The sequence below is a fragment of the Onthophagus taurus genome, chromosome 7 (assembly GCF_036711975.1).
Source record: "Onthophagus taurus isolate NC chromosome 7, IU_Otau_3.0, whole genome shotgun sequence".
Taxonomy (NCBI): Eukaryota; Metazoa; Arthropoda; class Insecta; order Coleoptera; family Scarabaeidae; genus Onthophagus; species Onthophagus taurus.
The window spans coordinates 9851842-9870763 of record NC_091972.1 but is presented as its reverse complement, the minus strand read 5'-3'; the positions used below and the strand labels follow the sequence as shown (position 1 = coordinate 9870763).

General features: G+C 31.0%; 3 protein-coding genes and 1 long non-coding RNA gene across 7 annotated transcripts; 3 read left to right on the top strand and 1 right to left on the bottom strand.

The window, feature by feature from the left end:
* The first annotated feature begins 244 nt into the window (after nucleotides 1-244).
* LOC111423829 (P-element somatic inhibitor) lies at nucleotides 245-10526 on the top strand. 4 transcript variants are annotated; one of them, XM_023057207.2, is made up of 12 exons: nucleotides 245-406; nucleotides 511-580; nucleotides 690-890; nucleotides 1020-1253; nucleotides 2600-2991; nucleotides 3051-3686; nucleotides 3736-3981; nucleotides 4048-4269; nucleotides 4332-4440; nucleotides 4570-4699; nucleotides 10135-10199; nucleotides 10445-10526. In XM_023057207.2, exons 1-10 carry the CDS (start codon nucleotides 314-316, stop codon nucleotides 4641-4643), a joined length of 2277 nt encoding a protein of 758 aa, XP_022912975.2. In that variant the 5' UTR covers nucleotides 245-313; the 3' UTR covers nucleotides 4644-4699; nucleotides 10135-10199; nucleotides 10445-10526. The 4 variants fall into 4 exon arrangements, with proteins under 4 accessions (XP_022912975.2, XP_022912971.2, XP_022912974.2 ...); XM_023057203.2 differs by lacking the exons at nucleotides 10135-10199; nucleotides 10445-10526 and adding an exon at nucleotides 4914-5212; XM_023057206.2 differs by lacking the exons at nucleotides 10135-10199; nucleotides 10445-10526 and adding an exon at nucleotides 4873-4963.
* A 363-nt stretch (nucleotides 10527-10889) lies between these two features.
* Nucleotides 10890-11258, top strand: LOC139430701 (uncharacterized). Its single transcript, XR_011641083.1, has 2 exons — nucleotides 10890-10964; nucleotides 11105-11258. It is a non-coding gene; the product is annotated as an uncharacterized lncRNA (long non-coding RNA).
* Nucleotides 11244-14312, bottom strand: LOC111423831 (Nucleolar complex protein 3). The gene is made up of 7 exons (XM_023057210.2): nucleotides 14058-14312; nucleotides 13470-14002; nucleotides 13285-13412; nucleotides 12844-13233; nucleotides 12609-12790; nucleotides 11511-12131; nucleotides 11244-11453 (listed from the first exon to the last, which is right to left on the bottom strand). Exons 1-7 carry the CDS (start codon nucleotides 14186-14188, stop codon nucleotides 11270-11272), a joined length of 2169 nt encoding a protein of 722 aa, XP_022912978.2. The 5' UTR covers nucleotides 14189-14312; the 3' UTR covers nucleotides 11244-11269.
* Nucleotides 14313-14511: 199 nt separating this feature from the next.
* LOC111423832 (CDAN1-interacting nuclease 1) lies at nucleotides 14512-15675 on the top strand. The gene is made up of 5 exons (XM_023057211.2): nucleotides 14512-14699; nucleotides 14754-15075; nucleotides 15136-15185; nucleotides 15242-15481; nucleotides 15538-15675. Exons 1-5 carry the CDS (start codon nucleotides 14602-14604, stop codon nucleotides 15653-15655), a joined length of 828 nt encoding a protein of 275 aa, XP_022912979.1. The 5' UTR covers nucleotides 14512-14601; the 3' UTR covers nucleotides 15656-15675.
* The last annotated feature ends 3247 nt before the right edge of the window (nucleotides 15676-18922 follow it).

The following is an 18922-nucleotide window of genomic DNA, read 5'->3' as shown; positions in this document are numbered from 1 at the left end:
ACAGTAAGTATTTTACTAATCTAGAATTAATTTTTATTGCATTGTACAAACAAAAATGATTTAAAATGCTGACCGCTAACTAATTATGAGTGAAGGGTGTTTAAATAAAGTATATCTACAAATAAATATTAATGTTTTATTTAACACAAAAATAATCAAATACAAAAAAAATTTACGTTGGTACGATTGAAAGTACTCAAAATGGTAGCCATGATAGAAAAAAAATGTCACTAGAATCTAGTGACAACGCTCCTGTGTATGTGTGTAGCCATAACAGATTTTTATGTGTCGCGATTTTGAGGTTTTCCGTTGAATGATGAGCGATTATTCGGCTGTAGCACCACCGCCGCAACAGAATTTCAATCAATCGACCGCATTCGCCGCCGCCCTGCAACGTGCAAAGCAGGTAAGAAACAGAAATTGAATTTCCCACAAAAAACTTTTTTGCATCTTCCCTCCCAAAAGAAACCCGTTTACGAAGACCGACCCCCCTTTATCGTTTTATTTTAGATAGCCGCTAAAATCAACCCGTCCGCGGGGGGTGATGGCCGGCAGAAAAGACCATTAGAAGATATTGCAGGTATGTTTACTTCTTTAATAATTCATAAAATAGATACACAAAGACGTGATGTGAATTATTTTAGCTTTGTTGTTGGAGTTCGTGAGTTAATAATTATTCATTTTTACAGAACCTGATCCTAAAAAGGTGGCAGGTCCAGGGTTAGGTGTTCAAGGTGGTAATAATGGTCCTGGTGGTCGTCCAAATCAAGGAGGTCCAATGAATGCTTCGGGAGGATCAAGTGGTGGTATGGGAGGTCCACCACCTATGGGAGGTGGAGGTCCCCCAAAAAATGAAGACATTAAAGTACCTGATAAAATGGTGGGATTAAGTAAGTTATTTTCTACTTATTTCCATTTTTGTTTCGTATTCTCTTATAAAAAAAAAATTTGAGGTAGTTAAAAAATAGAGACTTTTTTGGGGATTTTTAAGATTAAAATAAACATTAAAATATTTACAGTTATTGGTCGTGGAGGGGAACAAATTACAAGGTTACAGGCAGAGTCTGGATGTAAAATCCAGATGGCTCCTGATTCCCAGGGGATGCCTGAAAGGATTTGTTCTTTATCAGGCACCTGGGACGCCATCGTCCGAGCTAAAGAGCTCATTATGAACATTGTTCAACAACGCGGTCGCTCTGAAGGTTTGGGCGGTCTTGATTTGGGTTCAGGTCTTGGTCATAATAACTTCCAAGGTATATTTTTCTTTGAAAATAATCGCGTTTATTACTTCCCAAATCTTCCTTGTGCCCCCTTAAAATCCTGAACATTGTATAAATTTTCATTTAATTTATTTTAATGTTATTAAAACATACAGGCTTACATGTCTTATTATTACAATTAATATTTTAAGTAATCATGTTCTATTCATCATTTTGAACACAAAATTAATTATATTTCTTATTTAAATTAGATCCTTCTCAAGAGTATATAAATGAACAAAATAATTTGATAACTTAATGAGATTCAATAGCTGGATGAGGTGATATTTATGGTAATTTGATAAACAATGTGTAAAGTATAGGGTTGCCCCTTAGTCTTTTGGTGGTGTGATGCTGGTGAGGCGTCACTGCATGACCATTGAAAAGAGATGTTAAACTTTCTTGTTAAAAGCATCCTTGCATGGAAAAGACCTGTACCTTTCACAATACACCACTTTGTAATATTTGGGAGGCCTATGATTAGAATGATTTTCTTGCACAAACCAGTCTTCTTCAATCACAGCAGGTTTGAATATGAGTTTCCTAAATGAAGAAAATTGACCACTTCATAATTATAAAGGCTTATACAAATTTTCACGCATTTATCTTATTTAAAACGTCAGTTTATTTAAAAAATGACGGATGGTGATCAAATAAACTACCACTTCCGGTTAAGGAATATGACCAAAAACTTCTTAGAGTCTTAGATTTCGTTGTCGTAGCTTGCTGGGTTTTTGAAGTATGAATATATTCCTCCTAAATTCGTGTTTCACAATTCTCGTGTTAGTTCTCTACTTTAAAGTAATCCTATAATCCTGAGGCATACTTTCACTAACCTTACCATTAACCTTTTAACCTTCTCAATCTTCAGATGAGACTGACGTTGTTCTTGGCCACTGACTTAATCTTTCATAAAACCTTACTTAGACTTTATTAATAATATTTTCACAGCTTTGTTTTGATTAATGATATTATTTTTTACTCATTATGCAAACATGTTTTGTTATTAAAACCAGTAGTTTTAGGTATTTTCCAACAGCCTAGGCGACACCATGTTATGGTTACAAATGAAGGCAACCATATACTTTACGAATAGATTTTATAATCAAAAGATGAGATGGTGAAATTATGTTGAGCTCGAGAATTTAGCTCATCATAAATTAGATATTTAAACCAACTTTTTAAACAGAGCATGCATTTGCTACCCAACTAAAACATTAAAGTTTCTTTATTAAAAAATTGCTGTTCAGAATAAGAATAAAACATGACTACCTGAATTTTTATTAATAATTATAGAACCCTGCATAATAATTACTTTTACGTTTCTTTTTTTATTGTAGGTAATATGAATAATCAACAAATGGGTGGTGGAGGAGGTGGAGGCGGTGGAAGAAACTTTGTGGAAATAATGGTACCTGGACCTAAAGTAGGATTAATCATTGGAAAAGGTGGTGAAACTATCAAACAACTCCAAGAGAAAAGCGGGGCGAAAATGGTTGTTATACAAGATGGTCCAAATCAAGAACAAGAAAAACCTTTAAGAATCAGTGGCGATCCCGCAAAAGTTGAATATGCGAAACAATTAGTTTATGATTTAATAGCAGAAAAAGAGATGCAAGCTTACAATAGACGGGGTGGTGGTGGTGGTGGCGGGGGTAATGGTGGAATGAATAGAGGGGGTGGTATGGAAGATAGACAATATGATCAATATGGAGGAAATAGTGAAGCAGAGGTAAAAATATCTTTTAAATTTAACCAATTTTATTCATAAAAATGTAAAAAAAAAAACAGGTTTTGGTACCTAGAGCAGCTGTGGGTGTTGTTATTGGAAAAGGAGGTGATATGATTAAAAAAATTCAACAAGAAACTGGAGCCAAGGTACAATTTCAACAAGCACGAGAAGAAGGACCAGGCGAAAGAAGGTGTTATTTATCTGGAAAACCACAACAAGTAGATCAAGCTAGACAAAGAATAGAAGAATTAATCGATAGTGTTCATAGGAGAGATACTGATGGTAATGGCGGTGGAGGTGGAAGAGGATCAGGGTCAGGTAGAGGAGGTCGCGAACGTTATGATAATAGACAAAATAATCGAAATAATAATCAAGATTATGGTGGTGGTAATGGTTGGGATGATAGAAGACAACAACAGCCAGCACAAGAAGTCACGTTTACAGTTCCCAGTTCGAAATGTGGCGTTATAATTGGTAGAGGGGGAGAAACAATTAAGCACATAAATCAACAATCTGGAGCTCATTGCGAACTAGATAGGCGATCTCAAAACAACCAAAACTCATCGGAAAAGACATTTACCATACGCGGCGATCCTGAACAAATCGAAACTGCCAAGCGCATCATTAACGATAAAGTACAAATGCAAATTAATTATATTACACTTGGTATGGGTGGTTCAAATAATCTTCCAACAGTAAGTAAACAGTTTTTGAATTAAACTTTTTATAACTCAAATTTTTAAGGCATATCCAGGGATGGCTCCACAAGGTTACAATCCACAAGGATGGGGTTCTCAGGGTTATCAACAACAGTGGGGTAATAATCCAGCTCCACAAGGTCCAGAAGGGGGTAATAATCAAAATGGCAATACAAATGTACCCGGTATGGGTGGCCAAAATTCTGGTTCCCAACCTGATTATTCATTACAATGGGCAGAGTATTATCGATCTTTGGGGATGGTTAGAGAAGCAGAAATGATTGAACAACAAGTAATTATTTTATATTAAAGCAAAAAAAATTTTATATCATCATATTTTATTGATTAATTTTTGTAGGCAAAAAATAAAACAATGGGTGGTCAAAACATGTCAATAGCACCCACTGTAGCTCCTCAAAACGCGCCTAATCCAATTCAACAACAACAGCAGCAGCAACAGCAATCACAAACCCCTGCAAATGGAGCTCAACCTGATTACAGCGCTCAATGGGCGGAGTATTATCGAAGTATGGGAAAATTGAAAGAGGCTGAAGCTATTGAAGCTCAAATGAAAGCAAAGGTGAAATAATAAGTGATTATAGAAATGAAAGTTAATTTATTTGATTTAATAATGATGTTTAGCAAGGTCAACCTGGTGGCCAAGCAGCACCGGTAGCTGCAGCAATGCCTGGGCAAGGAAATGGCGGGAACAGTGGTTACCAGCCTTATCAAGGAGGTTATCAAGCACCAGGTAAAAAAAATTTTGTTCATAAAAAAACTTAAAATTACATTTGATAATAACGACCAAATTTTGTCACATTTGCATATCATCCTTTAGTACTTTGAGATTGATTTTTAAATATTAAACTTTTTTTTTTAGCTCAAAATCAATATGGAGGATTTTCGGGCTATGGATACAGTGGAGGTTCTCAATCGGGTAATCAAGACAACTAAAAAAAAAAGACAGGCTCGAATCTTCATCATCACCACTAATGATTATATCATCAACGGTAAGTGATTATTAAATTCAATTTTGGTTAAGTGGTTAAGGTATATTATTTTATGAAAGGAAAAATACAAAAAACATTTCTGAAATGAAATTTTGTCGGTTGTTTTTTCTTTTTTGGTCGTTAAGTGATAGCGAATGGTAGCTATCACTCAATGATAAATGAGTTCCTTTCAGGCGCTGCGACCCAGCAAGATTCAGCTTTGTATCGTTTACAGATTATGCATAAACATATGTGGCAGGCTGCGTTTGTTCCCGTGGCCAGAGGCGATCCACCCGTGTGCTATATTTATTCATTGATTCTTCTCCGGCAAAAATACACCGTAGATAATATGGATAGGTTAAAGTTTTTATTAGAGAGTAAGGTTTTGTTTTAACGATGTCTTTTCTTATTATTTTTTTTTATTAATTTTTATTTTGGAACCGGGCGGCGTCTCCAGTATTTTTTTTGCTACGTTGTATATTTTTAAATAGAGGCGAGTCGAGTTGAATAAACGTCAATATAATATATCCCATTAAAAACCCTTGTTACACACCCTATTATCAATTGTCATTTATACTCGTCACTCGTTTTATTATTATTAAATAATTATTAGCAATAGGAATTTCGTCTTAGCTCTGGCGTTTAATGGAATGACAGATCAACGGAACACACTTCTAACTTGGTAAGGTCTTTTATTACATTTTGTTTTTTTTTTGGTACACAAACCAAAAAAAAAAAATAGAAAAAAAACTGTTTACTACTATTATATTAATTTATACAGTGTTGTACATTTTTTCTTATTGTCGCATCTCTCATGTACGAGTATGTAAGTGTAACGACCAGGTAAAAATTGACAGAGATAATGTGCTTTTTTTATTAAAAAAAAATAATAAAAATCTCTTAAATAATGTATATGATCCACTACTACCTATTAAATTTAACGATTTAGCGTTTAAAGTACTACAATAATTTTTTTTCCGTTAGTTTACTGTGCAGTGTAATTTGTATAACAGTTAATTTGTAATTTCATTTGCTACTACATGTATTCGCAATACGATTAAATTACGTTAATGATTGTTCTGTCTGTTTTTATGTAAATTTATTCGCAGGTATCCCACAGATCTTCAAGTTATTAAAATTCTCCAATATCCTTATTTTTATTATCACATTACCTATTTATTACTACTATTACTTCATCACTATTAATTTTAAAAAGTTATTTAAATGGATTATTTTTTATAATTGGTTTTGATTTGTATTTTGTATCACAGAATTTCCTAAGTCTTTATGACTTAGAAAATACTGTAAAGTCTATTTTTGTCGTTTCATCACCATGTATTAAATCAATTGTGGTCACGCAAATCAATTCGCTTCTTAATAATATAATTATTATCTTCTGTATTATTAGTTTCCAACGAAACAACTTCGATGAATTGAAAGATAAAATACGTCGTTAAGGAGTGTGGGTAAGAAATATTTTTATTTTTTAATTTCACCTCAAAATGAGTTTGTTATAAAATAATATTACATAAATGTATTTTTTTTATCAACCATATTTTCTTTGATAAAAAAATCTTTGCTATTACTGTGCATATTACAATCTTATACAATGGCAAATCGAACATATATTATATTATTATATATATTATATATTATATTATTATAATTGAACATATAACAAATCCTAGTATCTGGAGAGCCTTCGAAACTCACTAATCTTACAGGAATTATAGTCGACAGTTCTCAACTTTCAGATTAAAAGGAGAGGTAAAAATACCTGAATGAGAAGTTTGAGATGAAGGTGTGTCAAATTTTTTCGGTATTGACAACAGAATATTACATGTTAAGATACACATTAAATTAAACGCAATGAGAAAAAAGGATTATGTGAAAGTATGAACGACTGATATGATGCTCAAGATCTGCTAAATGATTGGTAAGATCTGTTCCAAATCTTTTTCAAAGCGCACTCTTAGTGTTCAGTTTGAATTAGTTTACTTGATTGAAAGATACAAATTACAGAATAGATTCTATTCCACCTCTTCTTTCCTGATACTCATTTACTATTGCAGCTCCTAATCGAAATTACAACACATTAAAAACGAAGAAATCGACAGAGCTTGAAGGAGATTCATGATCTGGAATAATTGATATAAAAAGACTTAAAGAAGAGATACAGATATAGATTCAACGCAGTAGTATACCTTTAATAAAATCACTGAGTCAGACGTCAAGAAGATTGGGAGCACAGCTCAGACGCTTGTAACATATATTCGAGTTGTTGTGAATCTTACAGTCTTCATAGATATTGCACTAATTTATTGGAGTAAAATATCTGAATCTCTGTCGCCATATGTGCATGAACAGTGCCGTGGCACAGAAAAAGGCTCATGAGAAGAGGCAAAAATAGAAAAAAGGTATCTAAAATAGATGGTCGGTAGAAGTATAGTTTTTTTTGTTTGTAATGCGTTTGTTGTGAAAAATATAGGCTAACTCTAAAACAACAACAAACAGGCGACCTGAATATTTCAATTCGCCTTCTCTTATTAATAAATATACTTGGTAGCAGTTTTTGAGTGCTGAAAGAAATTCTAAGAATCAAAATACACTGGGTCTTACACTGAGAGTTTAGTATTAATGCATAAAAGTTGTCATCCATAAGTCATTGCTGTTGTCATCCAAGATGAGTAAAATATCACCTGATTAATTACTTTTAGGCAAACATATTGAATCAACTAACATTATACACAGTATTATTCTTATCACATTTTATTAGAATATTAATTATAGAAGTATATGTATTGGAATATACAATACACTTAACAATAATTACATGATTATAAAATGATTATGGGAAAAATGTTAGCAGAATAGTGTAGAAACCTATATAATACAGGGAAGGGTCAGAATCGCACAATGATCTGATAATACTCTCCATCATAAAAATTTACTATGAGTGAACCTCCATGCTGCTTAATTGAACTCTAGTACATTCATCCCAACAAATAATTACATCGGGATGAAGACCAAGAACTTGAGATTATCCTTCAATTTCGTTACGCAAAAAGTCTCATTTATTGTATTTGGTGGTAAAATGTATTAATTGTGTTTTTCGTAGTTCAAAAATGAACCATTTTAGTTTTGTCAACGTAACATATCATCTGCAACGTTAGAATTCCATGAAGTAGTAAAATTTTTTACAGTAACAATTCTACTTTTGAGAGAGACCCAATATTGTATTACAACTGACTGTTTTGGCTCCATTTCATTTTTTCCTTTTCCATGTATTATTTAGTACTTAAAGATGTCTTTATTCTATTATTTGTATTTTATATATTCTTCAATTGATTCTGATTTGTTCATTTCTCATTCTCTCCGTTGTTGTCACTTCCTTTGCTCTTCATGATAATTTTATTTCTGCTGCTCTAATAGAGCTTTTATCGATAACACCCATGTTTCACCATATATATGAACTTGCACTTTTTTATTTTATTATTCAATTCTATATCCTGTCTCTCATTTTGTTTTATATTAATCCCTGAATATTGGAATTGCTGCACTCGAAAAATATTGGTTTTACTAGTTTCTGTGTCTCTTTGAAAAGCAGATCTGGCATATTCTATACGAACTCGCACTTCAACCTTGTGTATATTAAAATAATAGTCGAGAAAGTACTCAGCCTTGGCGCACTCCTCTTTTTATCGACATGTCTGTTGTCAGATGATCGTTTATTTTGATCGATGTCATTGGTTCCCCCTACAGGTTCTTAATAAGGATCATATTTTTATAATCTATGCCATGTTGTGTTAGAGTTTTTCGTATCAAACGCGTTTTTGTAATCGATAAAGCAAAGAAACACGTCTTTGCGTTCTCGGCACTTTTCTAGCAGTATCTGAAGGCCAAACAGTGCTTTCTTTGTATCAAGTCCCATACGGAATTCAAACTGATGATGAGGTTCTGAGTAATATTTTTAGGACGTGACTTTTTCCATTACTTTTTCAAAAATCTTTATTACTGTTACTTGTCTTTCCATACATTAATACAAATTTTAGAAATAGCAGAGTCACTTCTCTCCTGTTTTTGACCGTTTCAGTTGTTATTTTGTCTTCTTCTGGTGCTTTCCACAATTTTCAGCCATTTTATCGCATCTCTTAGTTCCTCTCTTATTATTATTTATTATTTCTTGCTCATCATCTATTTCTATTTACTCTCTTTGCCGTTTTTTGGCCTTCTCATGAATGAAGCTTTGTAAGTATTGTTTTCAGTGTTCTATTACTTTTCTTGTTGATGAAAAAAATCCAAAACAACTTCTAAGGCTGATTTATCATCGTTGAAACTGAATTAATCACGTTTTATATTTTTTTTTCATTTTTTATTGGAGAGTAAACAGTTTTTTTTGTTGTTTTTTTTTTATGTTATCTAATCGCAACCATAAGAAAGCTTAACAGAAATGGATTAACATTTTTAGGTATGGCCATACTTAATAGATAAAGAACTGTATTAAAAAATATATTTCATAATTTTGTTATTTTAAAGGACAATTCCAGCAAAGTATTACTTTTAAACTCCTTTTATTATTAACAAATTTATTTTATAATAACCTTAATTTAATGGCGTAGTGATTAAACGAAAAAAATAGACTTTAAATAGGGTTTTGTGCTTGTTTAGTTGTTTTTTTAGGCCAAATGAATTTTCTATATTATGATGTTTATAAAATGCAATTATAATTTTTTTTATGACTATCCTAGTTTATTTAATCACCTATTGTTGTTGTTTACACCAAAACTATTTTTAATGTGTCTTGATTATGAATTTATTCTGCTTTTCCTAGTTATTTTTAGGCAATTTTCATCACTATAATGTGTATAGTATTTAAATTTTATGATACGAAATGAAAGATTACCATTTTATACCAATACTATTTTAGTAAGTAATCATTATTATTAACATATTCTTGTCACTGTATGTCCCATATTTCAGGAAATCTTGGATCAGGAAAGTTTTATATAATATATAAATTATTCTTAAAATATTTCTACAAGTTTTCCTAGACATCTTAGACGTTGTTGTGCATAACATTTATTTTAGAATATTTGTTGCTATCTTGTTCTTATTTTTTCAGATACCGTAGAGCACTGATCATTGCCACCCTCCCACTTTAAAAAAAGATTTATTACGTTGTAAGCCTGTTCTTTATTATTACTTTTTTTCTTTTTTTAAATATAGAAAATAGTTGATGTGTTTTTGATACGCTATATTCGATGATTTTTAATTCTCAACTGTTTGTACATCACTTGTTGCTTTTCATTTACACAATTTTATATTTCATCTTCTATGCCCCTCATGAAATTTATTATTATCATCTAAAGCGAGGACCATTTTGAAATGATTTATTTAGGAATGAGGTTACGTTTTTAGACTTTATTGCTAACACTCATCAATATGGATTATTACAGATAAGAGAAACGTTACCGAACCCCTACCGCCAAGTAAATAGTTAAAGCGGAGACGGTAAGGTAAGGTAAGTTCGAAGTAATTAATCTTATATTAATTATTAAAACAAATAGTGATGAATTAATTCTTAAATTATTAATTACGTATTGTTTATTATCTCTGATAAATTCCAAAAAATAATAGGTATTGTGAATATCTCTATTTCGATTTGTTATATCTATCCTTATTATTCTTTTATGAATTTGAGTTGTCGATTTTGTATATAAAATATTATTGAGCAGTCTAACTTAGCCTCTTGTGTGTGTGTCACAGTTGGACTTCCCGTCCGTTCGTTGATCAATCCCGACCAATCAACCAGAGACACGGTTGACTGCGGTTCATTTGGGTAGATGAGATGCCGAGCGTGGCCACATTTCCGGTACGCAATGGGTATGATACAAACTGTACGTTTGAACACCAACAAAAAATACACTCAAATTGTTCTCGTCTGACTTTATCTTCATTTCTTAAAACAAAAAGAATAATAATGTTGTGATAGGAAAGTTATACAAGAAATAATATTAATAAAATTTCCTATTGCAACAGCTTCAAAAAAACTTCGAAAACTTGTAATATTTCATAATAAAAATGAATCGCTTTAATTCAGAATAAACGAAGAGTTAAAAAAATGTTATGCTATAAATGAAAAAATGTCTGTTTCAGCGAGAAAAATATTAAAAATAAAGGTGATTGGTCAAAAAAAAATAATAATAATATGGCATTTGTGGTGTGTTATGGCTATGGTATTCTTTATGGTATTTTGTGTTTTTTAAATGGGAATTTGATCAATTGAGTGAGTATTTATTTCAAAAATCACTTTGATTAAAGTAAAATAAATTTCTTAAAATTGTTTTTATCAATATTTTAAATTTATTTATTTAAACCGGTTATTTTAAATATTTCCCATTTCAATTTGTAAACAGATATTTAAAGATTGTTACAGAAATGGTTAATTTTTTTGATCATCCTCAGGTAAGTTTTTTTTATATAATTCTTATTGTTAATTAACTTAAGATACTTTTAGCTAAATTAATTAAAATTTGTAAATATTATATCATTGTAAATAAACTCATTTATGTTTAAAGAATTTGTTTATTTTCATTTTAAAAATATACACCCACGTGCCATTTTAGCAACTTTTTTACAATAATCTTCAAAATCTTCATCAACAAACATTTCTCTTTTCCTTTTTAATTTTGATGTGCCCTTCTTTGGAATAGGAATACTTGGATTAAACGCCATTTCATTCATGTCAAAATTCTCAAATAAATGTTCTTGATTCCTAGAAATAAAAATAAGACTTATTATAATTCTAATTTATTTAATATTTTTAACTAACATTTTTCCATATTCTGGTGGTAAACTTCCTTCACCTGTAGCTGGACTACCACTTGAAATATGTTTTGCAAATTTCCCAACAATAGGATGATAATGATTCCTTAACAAAGTCATTTCATAAAGAGCTGTACTAGAAGCATTACAATACTCAGGATCTTCTAAAAATGGTTGATAATCGCCATCCCCAACAGTTTGGTCAACATCCAATAAAACATCAGTAAATCTATTTAACTGAAGCGCTTGTTTAACAATTCCTAACGACCCCAACGTACCATTATGCAACAACTGTAAACTAAGAGTACAAAGCCTTTTTAAAAACCCAATCAATTGTTTGTTTGTAATGCGTTTTCTTCGTTTTATGATCGCCTCCGCTGTAGTTTTCAAAAGTATTTCAGTATCATTGTGCGTTTTAGATGCGTGTACGTTCAAAATGCTTTTATAAAGGGAAATGTAAAACCGACTTGGATCGATGTTGATGATATCATCTTGGTTTGAAAGGATCGTGAAAACGGTTTGAACGCAATTTAATCGATCTCTATAAGTCAACCAATCTTCTTTTAGAAGAGAATCTAAGATGTTTAATAAATCCATGTAATATTCTAAATTTATGCAATGAGAAAATCTAAAACAATAACAATATTAAGATATGAGCACATTTTTTTAAAATAAATACAGTAAAATCTCGATATAACGGATTAATACGGAGAAGGGAGTATATGTTATAACAAAAATCCATTATATGAATAATTTTAATGTACACAAATTCAAACAGCTATCCACATAATTGCGTATAGTCTACGTGTCTTTATATTTATACCAAGGACGTTAGAATGTAACAGGACTGATAAGTCCCAAGAAGCTTGAAGGCCCATTCGTGACGTCACGCATGGGTAATTATTATTTCTCAATTTAAATTAGCAAATGCTTAATTTATTTTATTAGTGTTTTGTAATGTTGTTTGTTTGAGCTCTACTTTTAGTTCAATAAAAATGTACAATAATCTAGGGCTGAATAACAATTAAAACTAGAACTTCCGTCCTTTTTTATTTAGAAATATTAAGGCCATTATATTAAGGTTTTACTGTATATGTATTATTACTTAGCTAATCCTTCCAAACACATTCCAAGAATTTTATTATTTTCAGAACTTTTTAAAATTCTAAAATAAATTCCAAAAACAACTTTGACAATTTCTGTAATATTTTTGGTTTTATTTTGTTTATTTTCTTGTGCTTTTACCTCCAACATTTCTTTTTCAAGTTCTTGCAGACGTTTCTTTCTCTAAAACATTTTTTTTTAAATTAATTTATTAACTACAAAAGTAAAAAACATACTTTTCGTTCCTTTTTCGATAATCTTAGCACATTTTGTTTATAAGAAGACAATTTCTTTTCTTTCATATCAATTTCTTTCTCTTGATCCAAATTCGCATTTTTTATTCTTAAATGTAAAAGAACTTCTAACATATCCGGTCTGATATTATGAGCTTTATTTTTTATGAAAGCATTTATTCCCCTTACAATCTTTAGAGTTAATTCATCTTTTTTATCTTGTTTAAAAGTGGTTCTATAAGCGTTTCCAACTGCTTCTCTGGCGTTAATATTGTTACAATTTAAAAACGGAATTGTTGTTTGAGCAATATTTGAGGAATAATTAAAATAAGGATGTGTAATTAATAATTCACACAAAGCATTGATACAAACTTCGCCTATTTTAATATCTTCCTATAATTAAACAAAAAATTAATTTATAAACCATTTTTAAGCAAAGATTACCTCATTTTTCTGATTCTTTCCTTTAACTATTAAAATCTTAGAATATTTCTCTAATAATTGCAAATATTTCTTGTAATATTGCAAAAGTGTCGTTTCCATTTTGTGTAACTTTAAAGTATCCTTCTTTACTAAAAAATTATTAAAACAATTATTATTAAATTACATCTTTAAATATTTAACATTACATTTGACATCTTTCGTGATTTCTTGCTGTTGAATTTGATATGAAGGCAAAATATCCTTGAACACCTCCAATAAAGACACAAATATTAACTTTTTAATTGCCAATTTAGCATCATTACTTTCTTCCTCTAACATTTTAAATAAAACTCTAAAGTTTCCTATTTTATCTTCAGGATTTTCTAATAAACCAGAACACATATAACCAATATGAACCTTTTTATTTCTTAATGATTCATTATATTTTGCTAAAACATCAATGGGATTGTTGATTTCTTTTGAAATTTCATCAGTTTCAAACTCATAATTATCCATATCCTCATTAAAATCGTCACTTTTATTCTCTTTATCCCCATTTTCTTGATTATCAGTATCATCTCTCTCTTCTTCATCTGAACACTCAACAGTTCTTAATATTATCCCTTTCTTACTTTTTATTGGTAATAAAATTTTAGTTTTAGGTTCATCATTATCATTTTCTATCTCATATTTATCTTCTAAATCTAAAGATTCTTTCTTGTTTTTCTTAGTTTTTTTCCTAAAGCAATTAATTAAACAATAATTTTATTATATTAATCTTTTTTAAACCATACCTAAGGCATTTTACTTTATTTAAAACACTGTAAGATTTATTTTGAACGGCATTTTTTAAAAACTCCAAATCTTCACTTTCCATCATCTCCAACATACTTTCTCCATAATCACTTTCGTCTGAAGAACTCATTATTGCCTATTTTGTCTCAATAAACCTTTTATTTTCAATAAAATTGTTGTATTAGATTTAAAGTTAACACATAACCTAAACAATTCTCGTGGTATTTAAACGTCAAATCAAATACAGTGAACTCAAAATAAATGGAGTCAAATTATAATGTTGATATATAAAAATAATTTTAATCAGTTATTGTTTATAAATTCTTGTTATTATTCCTTTTAACGTTAAACACAACAAATACATAAAAAGCAAAACGAATTAATTGTTTAATTTTGTGTTTTATTTAAAAAAAGTAATAAGTTTCATTGTAAATTAAATACACTGAAACTTATAACTGTCAAGTGTCAACTGTCACATTGTTATGATCTCCACATAACTTATTAATTTATATTATAATTAATTAATTTTTAAATAAAATCGTTATGGAAACTGAGGAATATGGTGAAATAATGAAAACCATAAAAGGTTTTCATGGTTTAACAAGAAATTGCCTTATGGTTCTCACAGAAAAATTTCCAAAGTAAGTTTATACAAAAATGTTTATCTGCTAATGAAAAAATTAATTTATCCTTAGAATCCAAAAAGAAACTTTATACAGCATTTTATCCTTGGAATATCAACGACATATGAAGCACCGTTTTGAGAAATCACCCTCATCAATTAACAAAATGTATGATTTGTATGAAAAAGCAATAACAAATGGAGAAGATTCTGGTGTTATTATAAGATTATCCCTTGAAAATAAAATTGCACCTTGTTTAGCGGCTAAATTAATTTTATTAAAAAAATATGAAGATGTACTTAATGATGAATCTGTTTTACAAACTAATGTTAGTCAGTATCTTAGGGATACATCTTTAATTGATGATAAAGTCCTTGCATATGAAATATTTCTTGTGAGTAACTTAGCTTAAAGAAAGAAAAAATTAAAATAAATGTAACCCCCATTCTTTTAGTGTACCTTATATGATGATCAGTACAGTCATATAGTCGAAGTAATGAGAACGTACGTTTTTAATTAAATTAAAATAGATTTTTTATTAATAATAACATAAAACTTAGTTCTGTAGGTCAACAATACGAAATAGTAATTAACAGAAAATTAAGGGAGCTTGGTTTAGCTTTTCGTGACGAAGAGTGGTTGAGAAAACTGGGCTATGATAAAACACCCGACTTTAAATTGGACATTCCAATAATGATTGATGGTTTGGTGATTCATTGGATTGAAAGTAAAGCGGTTTTTGGAGATGTTGAATCTCATACTGAGTATATAAAAAACCAGTATTCTAGTTATTGGAATAGGTTAATCTAATTCTGAAATTATTAATTGAGTATTATTTTAAATAATTTATTTTTAGATTTGGACCTGGATTAGTTATTTATTGGTTCGGATATATGAAATGTATCACTGAGACAACATCAAAAAATCTAATGATTAAGGATAAAATACCTGAAAATATACAACAACTTGAATAATATATTTTTGATAAAGACAATATTCTATGTTTAGTTTAGGTTCATTCCCAATTTATATTCAGATTTCAATTTGGTTAAAACAATACTTCGTCATACGTTTAAGATAGTTTCCGTCTTTGAAGTGCAGCTATTCAATCATAGATGGCGAGACACATCATTCCTGATTATTGTTAACCTATTAACATTTGATTTTCTTAACATTTTTTTAACAATTATTAATTACACTATTACAATAACGTTTACATGAAGATATTCTTGTTATTTCTGATGTAATCAATTAATGTGAGGCTGTACTAAAGAAGGAGAATTTGGAAAAAGATTTTCATATTCTATTGCTAAAACCGCCGTGATTAAAAGAAAATGTTATTAGGTGCTGCATTTGGCTTGTCAATGGTTAAAGATATGGAATAGAAAAACAGAAAATGTGTTAACAATGTTTACACAAAATTATAGACACATCGTGAAGCTCAATATTGTTAAAATTTACTATTATTTTTTACATTTATGGTGTTGATAGTGATACTCTAAAAGAACTCTGCAATTTACCAAACACAGAGTATAAAAAAATGTTGACACAGTTAAACTAGATTGTTTGCGTTAATGAAAAATGCTTGAACGTATTGAAATCGTTTTTGAAAATAGTCCGCTCGAAATTCTGGTTAAAATATATCCGTTCACCTATGTTTCACCAAGTTGTGTTGAAAATTGGAACTTTTCTAGCTAAATAAATGGCAAATAAAGAGTCCAAAAGATTATTATGAATTGTCTTTGTCAGTGAATTCATGTCCTTCCGAATCAAAATCTTCAAGGTTTATAATGAATGGATGAAGATTTTTAAAGGAAGCATTATCCATATGAATGTAACAGTCTTTTTCAATCAACTTTTCAAAACACAGTAAATAATGCTTGGAAAGTCTTAAAAACGACATTAATCAAGTCGTAGTGGAAGTCCTGGGTACAAGGACCATCAACGGTAATCCTCCAAAGAAATGGACCATGACCTATACGAAACACAAAAAGAGACAACAGAGACAGAGAAAAAATAAGTCTGGACCGAGGCTGGAAAAACAAGAAGGAGTAGAAACGGGCAAAACGAGAGCATGAATTCTTGATAGAGACTGATACTAGAATAGACTGAACCGAGACAGAAAACACAAAAAAGGAACTGGGCAGAGAGGAAGGAGACTGGAAAAAAGCCTGTAATGGAAGAAAGAGACTGGAAATAGCAGAAAGAGTCTGTGCAGTAGTAATACAATAAAGAGTCTGAGCAGAACTAAGGAGAAATTGGATCAACCCTGATGTCGGCTGTCCTCTTATGACGAACAACATTTTATTCGTCGTTCTTTTCACAATGCTCAGCCGCTTGATAGCTTGTTTTCTTTACTGCTAGGTTGTGACTTTCTTTACCACTAACATCTTCGAAATATTCTGGAAGCTTTTGTTCGTGCGTTTGCTGTTGAAGCCTAGTATTACATCCCTCTTCTGTATATTTAGTCCAATTCTCCATCATTTGCAGTACCAGTACCTACAGTATTCGAAGCGCCATATCAGTTCTGGTTCCCACTGCCGCATAACTTCCCTTGAGATGGAACACTATCCTTAGTATCATCTGCAAATGGAAAAATGTCTGCCTCTGGGTATCAATAAACCTTATAAAGTCAACTTATTTTTGTATAAAGATATTGTGGTCTACTTCCGGTGGGTTGGAAAAAATAAATCTTCAACATCTTACTGGACGAGGTTATATGACAAGCGGACAAAGTAATATTGAAAGGATGGGTTGTATTGGTTGCTGCAGGCTTTTAGAATACCGGCAGAAAAAGTCAACATGTAGATAAATGTTACCAATTAAATTGTAATCAGATTATACTTACTTGGGCGTAAGGATATTGTTTCATGGAGAACTTAAGAACAACGTAAGAAAACTGGTTAACAAGTTAGCACTAAAAAGACCATTTGGAGAAATAACAAACAAAGTTTAGGAGGATATGCAAAGCCTGCGTAAGGCCAATAATAACATATACTACGGAGGTACGGGCAGACTTAGCGGAAACCAAAAGGATGGTGCGAACGAGATGGTGATTTTGGCAGTAATCACTGGAAACACATTATGGGATCAGAGAAGAAGGAAATTCTGGAGTAATGCGAGGTGGAAGATGTGGATGTGTGCATTCAGGAGACTTTGCAATTAGCACGATTCATGAACGGAAAGGAATAGCCTGCTAAGCATTATCAAAGATTGCAGATTAGCATCCAGGACGATCTTAAAAAAGATGGAAAGATAGCTTGGTCGCCCTCATTAAGTATATATAAAATGCAGCTAGAATAAGCCTCTATGGCTTCCGCACAAAAAAGTTAGTAAATGGTTAAATCGTTGGTATGTTTATTATCATAGATGCATTATGTTGAAAATGATAAGGAGAGAGTCATTACCATTTTGTATTTTGACCCTAAAATGGAGCGATCTCTATCCTAGACGTGTTCATAAACGTGTTAATTAATTTTGCTTCATTTTTATTTTCATCCTAACATGAAATAAAAGAGAATTAATTTCATATATAGTTAAAAATAATAAAGTGCTTGAATGGTACATAGCTTACATCAAATAAAGACAAAGAATGTGGACATTTCAGAGATAGTATTTACTCACAGAGAGTTCGATTCTGGCGTTTCAGCTTCGTACCAAACTAAAAATGAAAATGAATCCGTCGTCTATAGCCGCCGTTCAACTATATTTGTTCGAGAGCACGAGCCTGAGACAAAGGGCGCAATATAATCCCGACAAAGGACCGAAGCCTGCGGTGGCAATATAAGGCCTTTGTGATGCGTTATTTGCATTACGGAGCTCGTTGGCGTATGATCCAATGACAAGTCAATCTATTTCATCAAATACATTCCAAAATATTAACTTTATAATCATTTTCCTAACTAAACTTAATACATTAATTAAAAAACAGATTGATATCGCTTTTTTATTTACAAAAAAAAATTAATAAAAATGGTATGTTTTAGGAGTTAACTAATCTAGTCCAGATGTTTTGACAAAGTGTCCCCTTTGAATGATATTAATACCTATTGAGTTCGGGGGTGAAAAATAGTAAATAAAATTTTGCTACATTAAACCGGGTAAACATTCGAATCGAGCTTTGGGTTTCTATAGCTGAGAGGTAAGCCCCTAAAATCGGGGTATAATCCGGCACGCAAATAACGAAGGCTGGTGTTGAAACGAATTCGTTTTCCGGATTAACCGCATTTCAGGGACGCTTA

Coding starts and splice junctions, on each gene's coding strand:
- LOC111423829 (XM_023057207.2), top strand. CDS start 314: ATGATGAGCGATTATTCGGCTGTAGCACCACCGCCGCAACAGAATTTC. Junction 581..689: donor ACCATTAGAAGATATTGCAG/GTATGTTTACTT, acceptor TCATTTTTACAG/AACCTGATCCTAAAAAGGTG. Junction 4,441..4,569: donor AGGAGGTTATCAAGCACCAG/GTAAAAAAAATT, acceptor TTTTTTTTTTAG/CTCAAAATCAATATGGAGGA.
- LOC111423831 (XM_023057210.2), bottom strand. CDS start 14,188: ATGAGTTCTTCAGACGAAAGTGATTATGGAGAAAGTATGTTGGAGATG. Junction 13,234..13,284: donor GAAAGAATCAGAAAAATGAG/GTAATCTTTGCT, acceptor GTTTAATTATAG/GAAGATATTAAAATAGGCGA. Junction 12,132..12,608: donor TGTTTGGAAGGATTAGCTAA/GTAATAATACAT, acceptor TTATTGTTTTAG/ATTTTCTCATTGCATAAATT.
- LOC111423832 (XM_023057211.2), top strand. CDS start 14,602: ATGGAAACTGAGGAATATGGTGAAATAATGAAAACCATAAAAGGTTTT. Junction 14,700..14,753: donor CTCACAGAAAAATTTCCAAA/GTAAGTTTATAC, acceptor ATTTATCCTTAG/AATCCAAAAAGAAACTTTAT. Junction 15,482..15,537: donor TATTCTAGTTATTGGAATAG/GTTAATCTAATT, acceptor ATTTATTTTTAG/ATTTGGACCTGGATTAGTTA.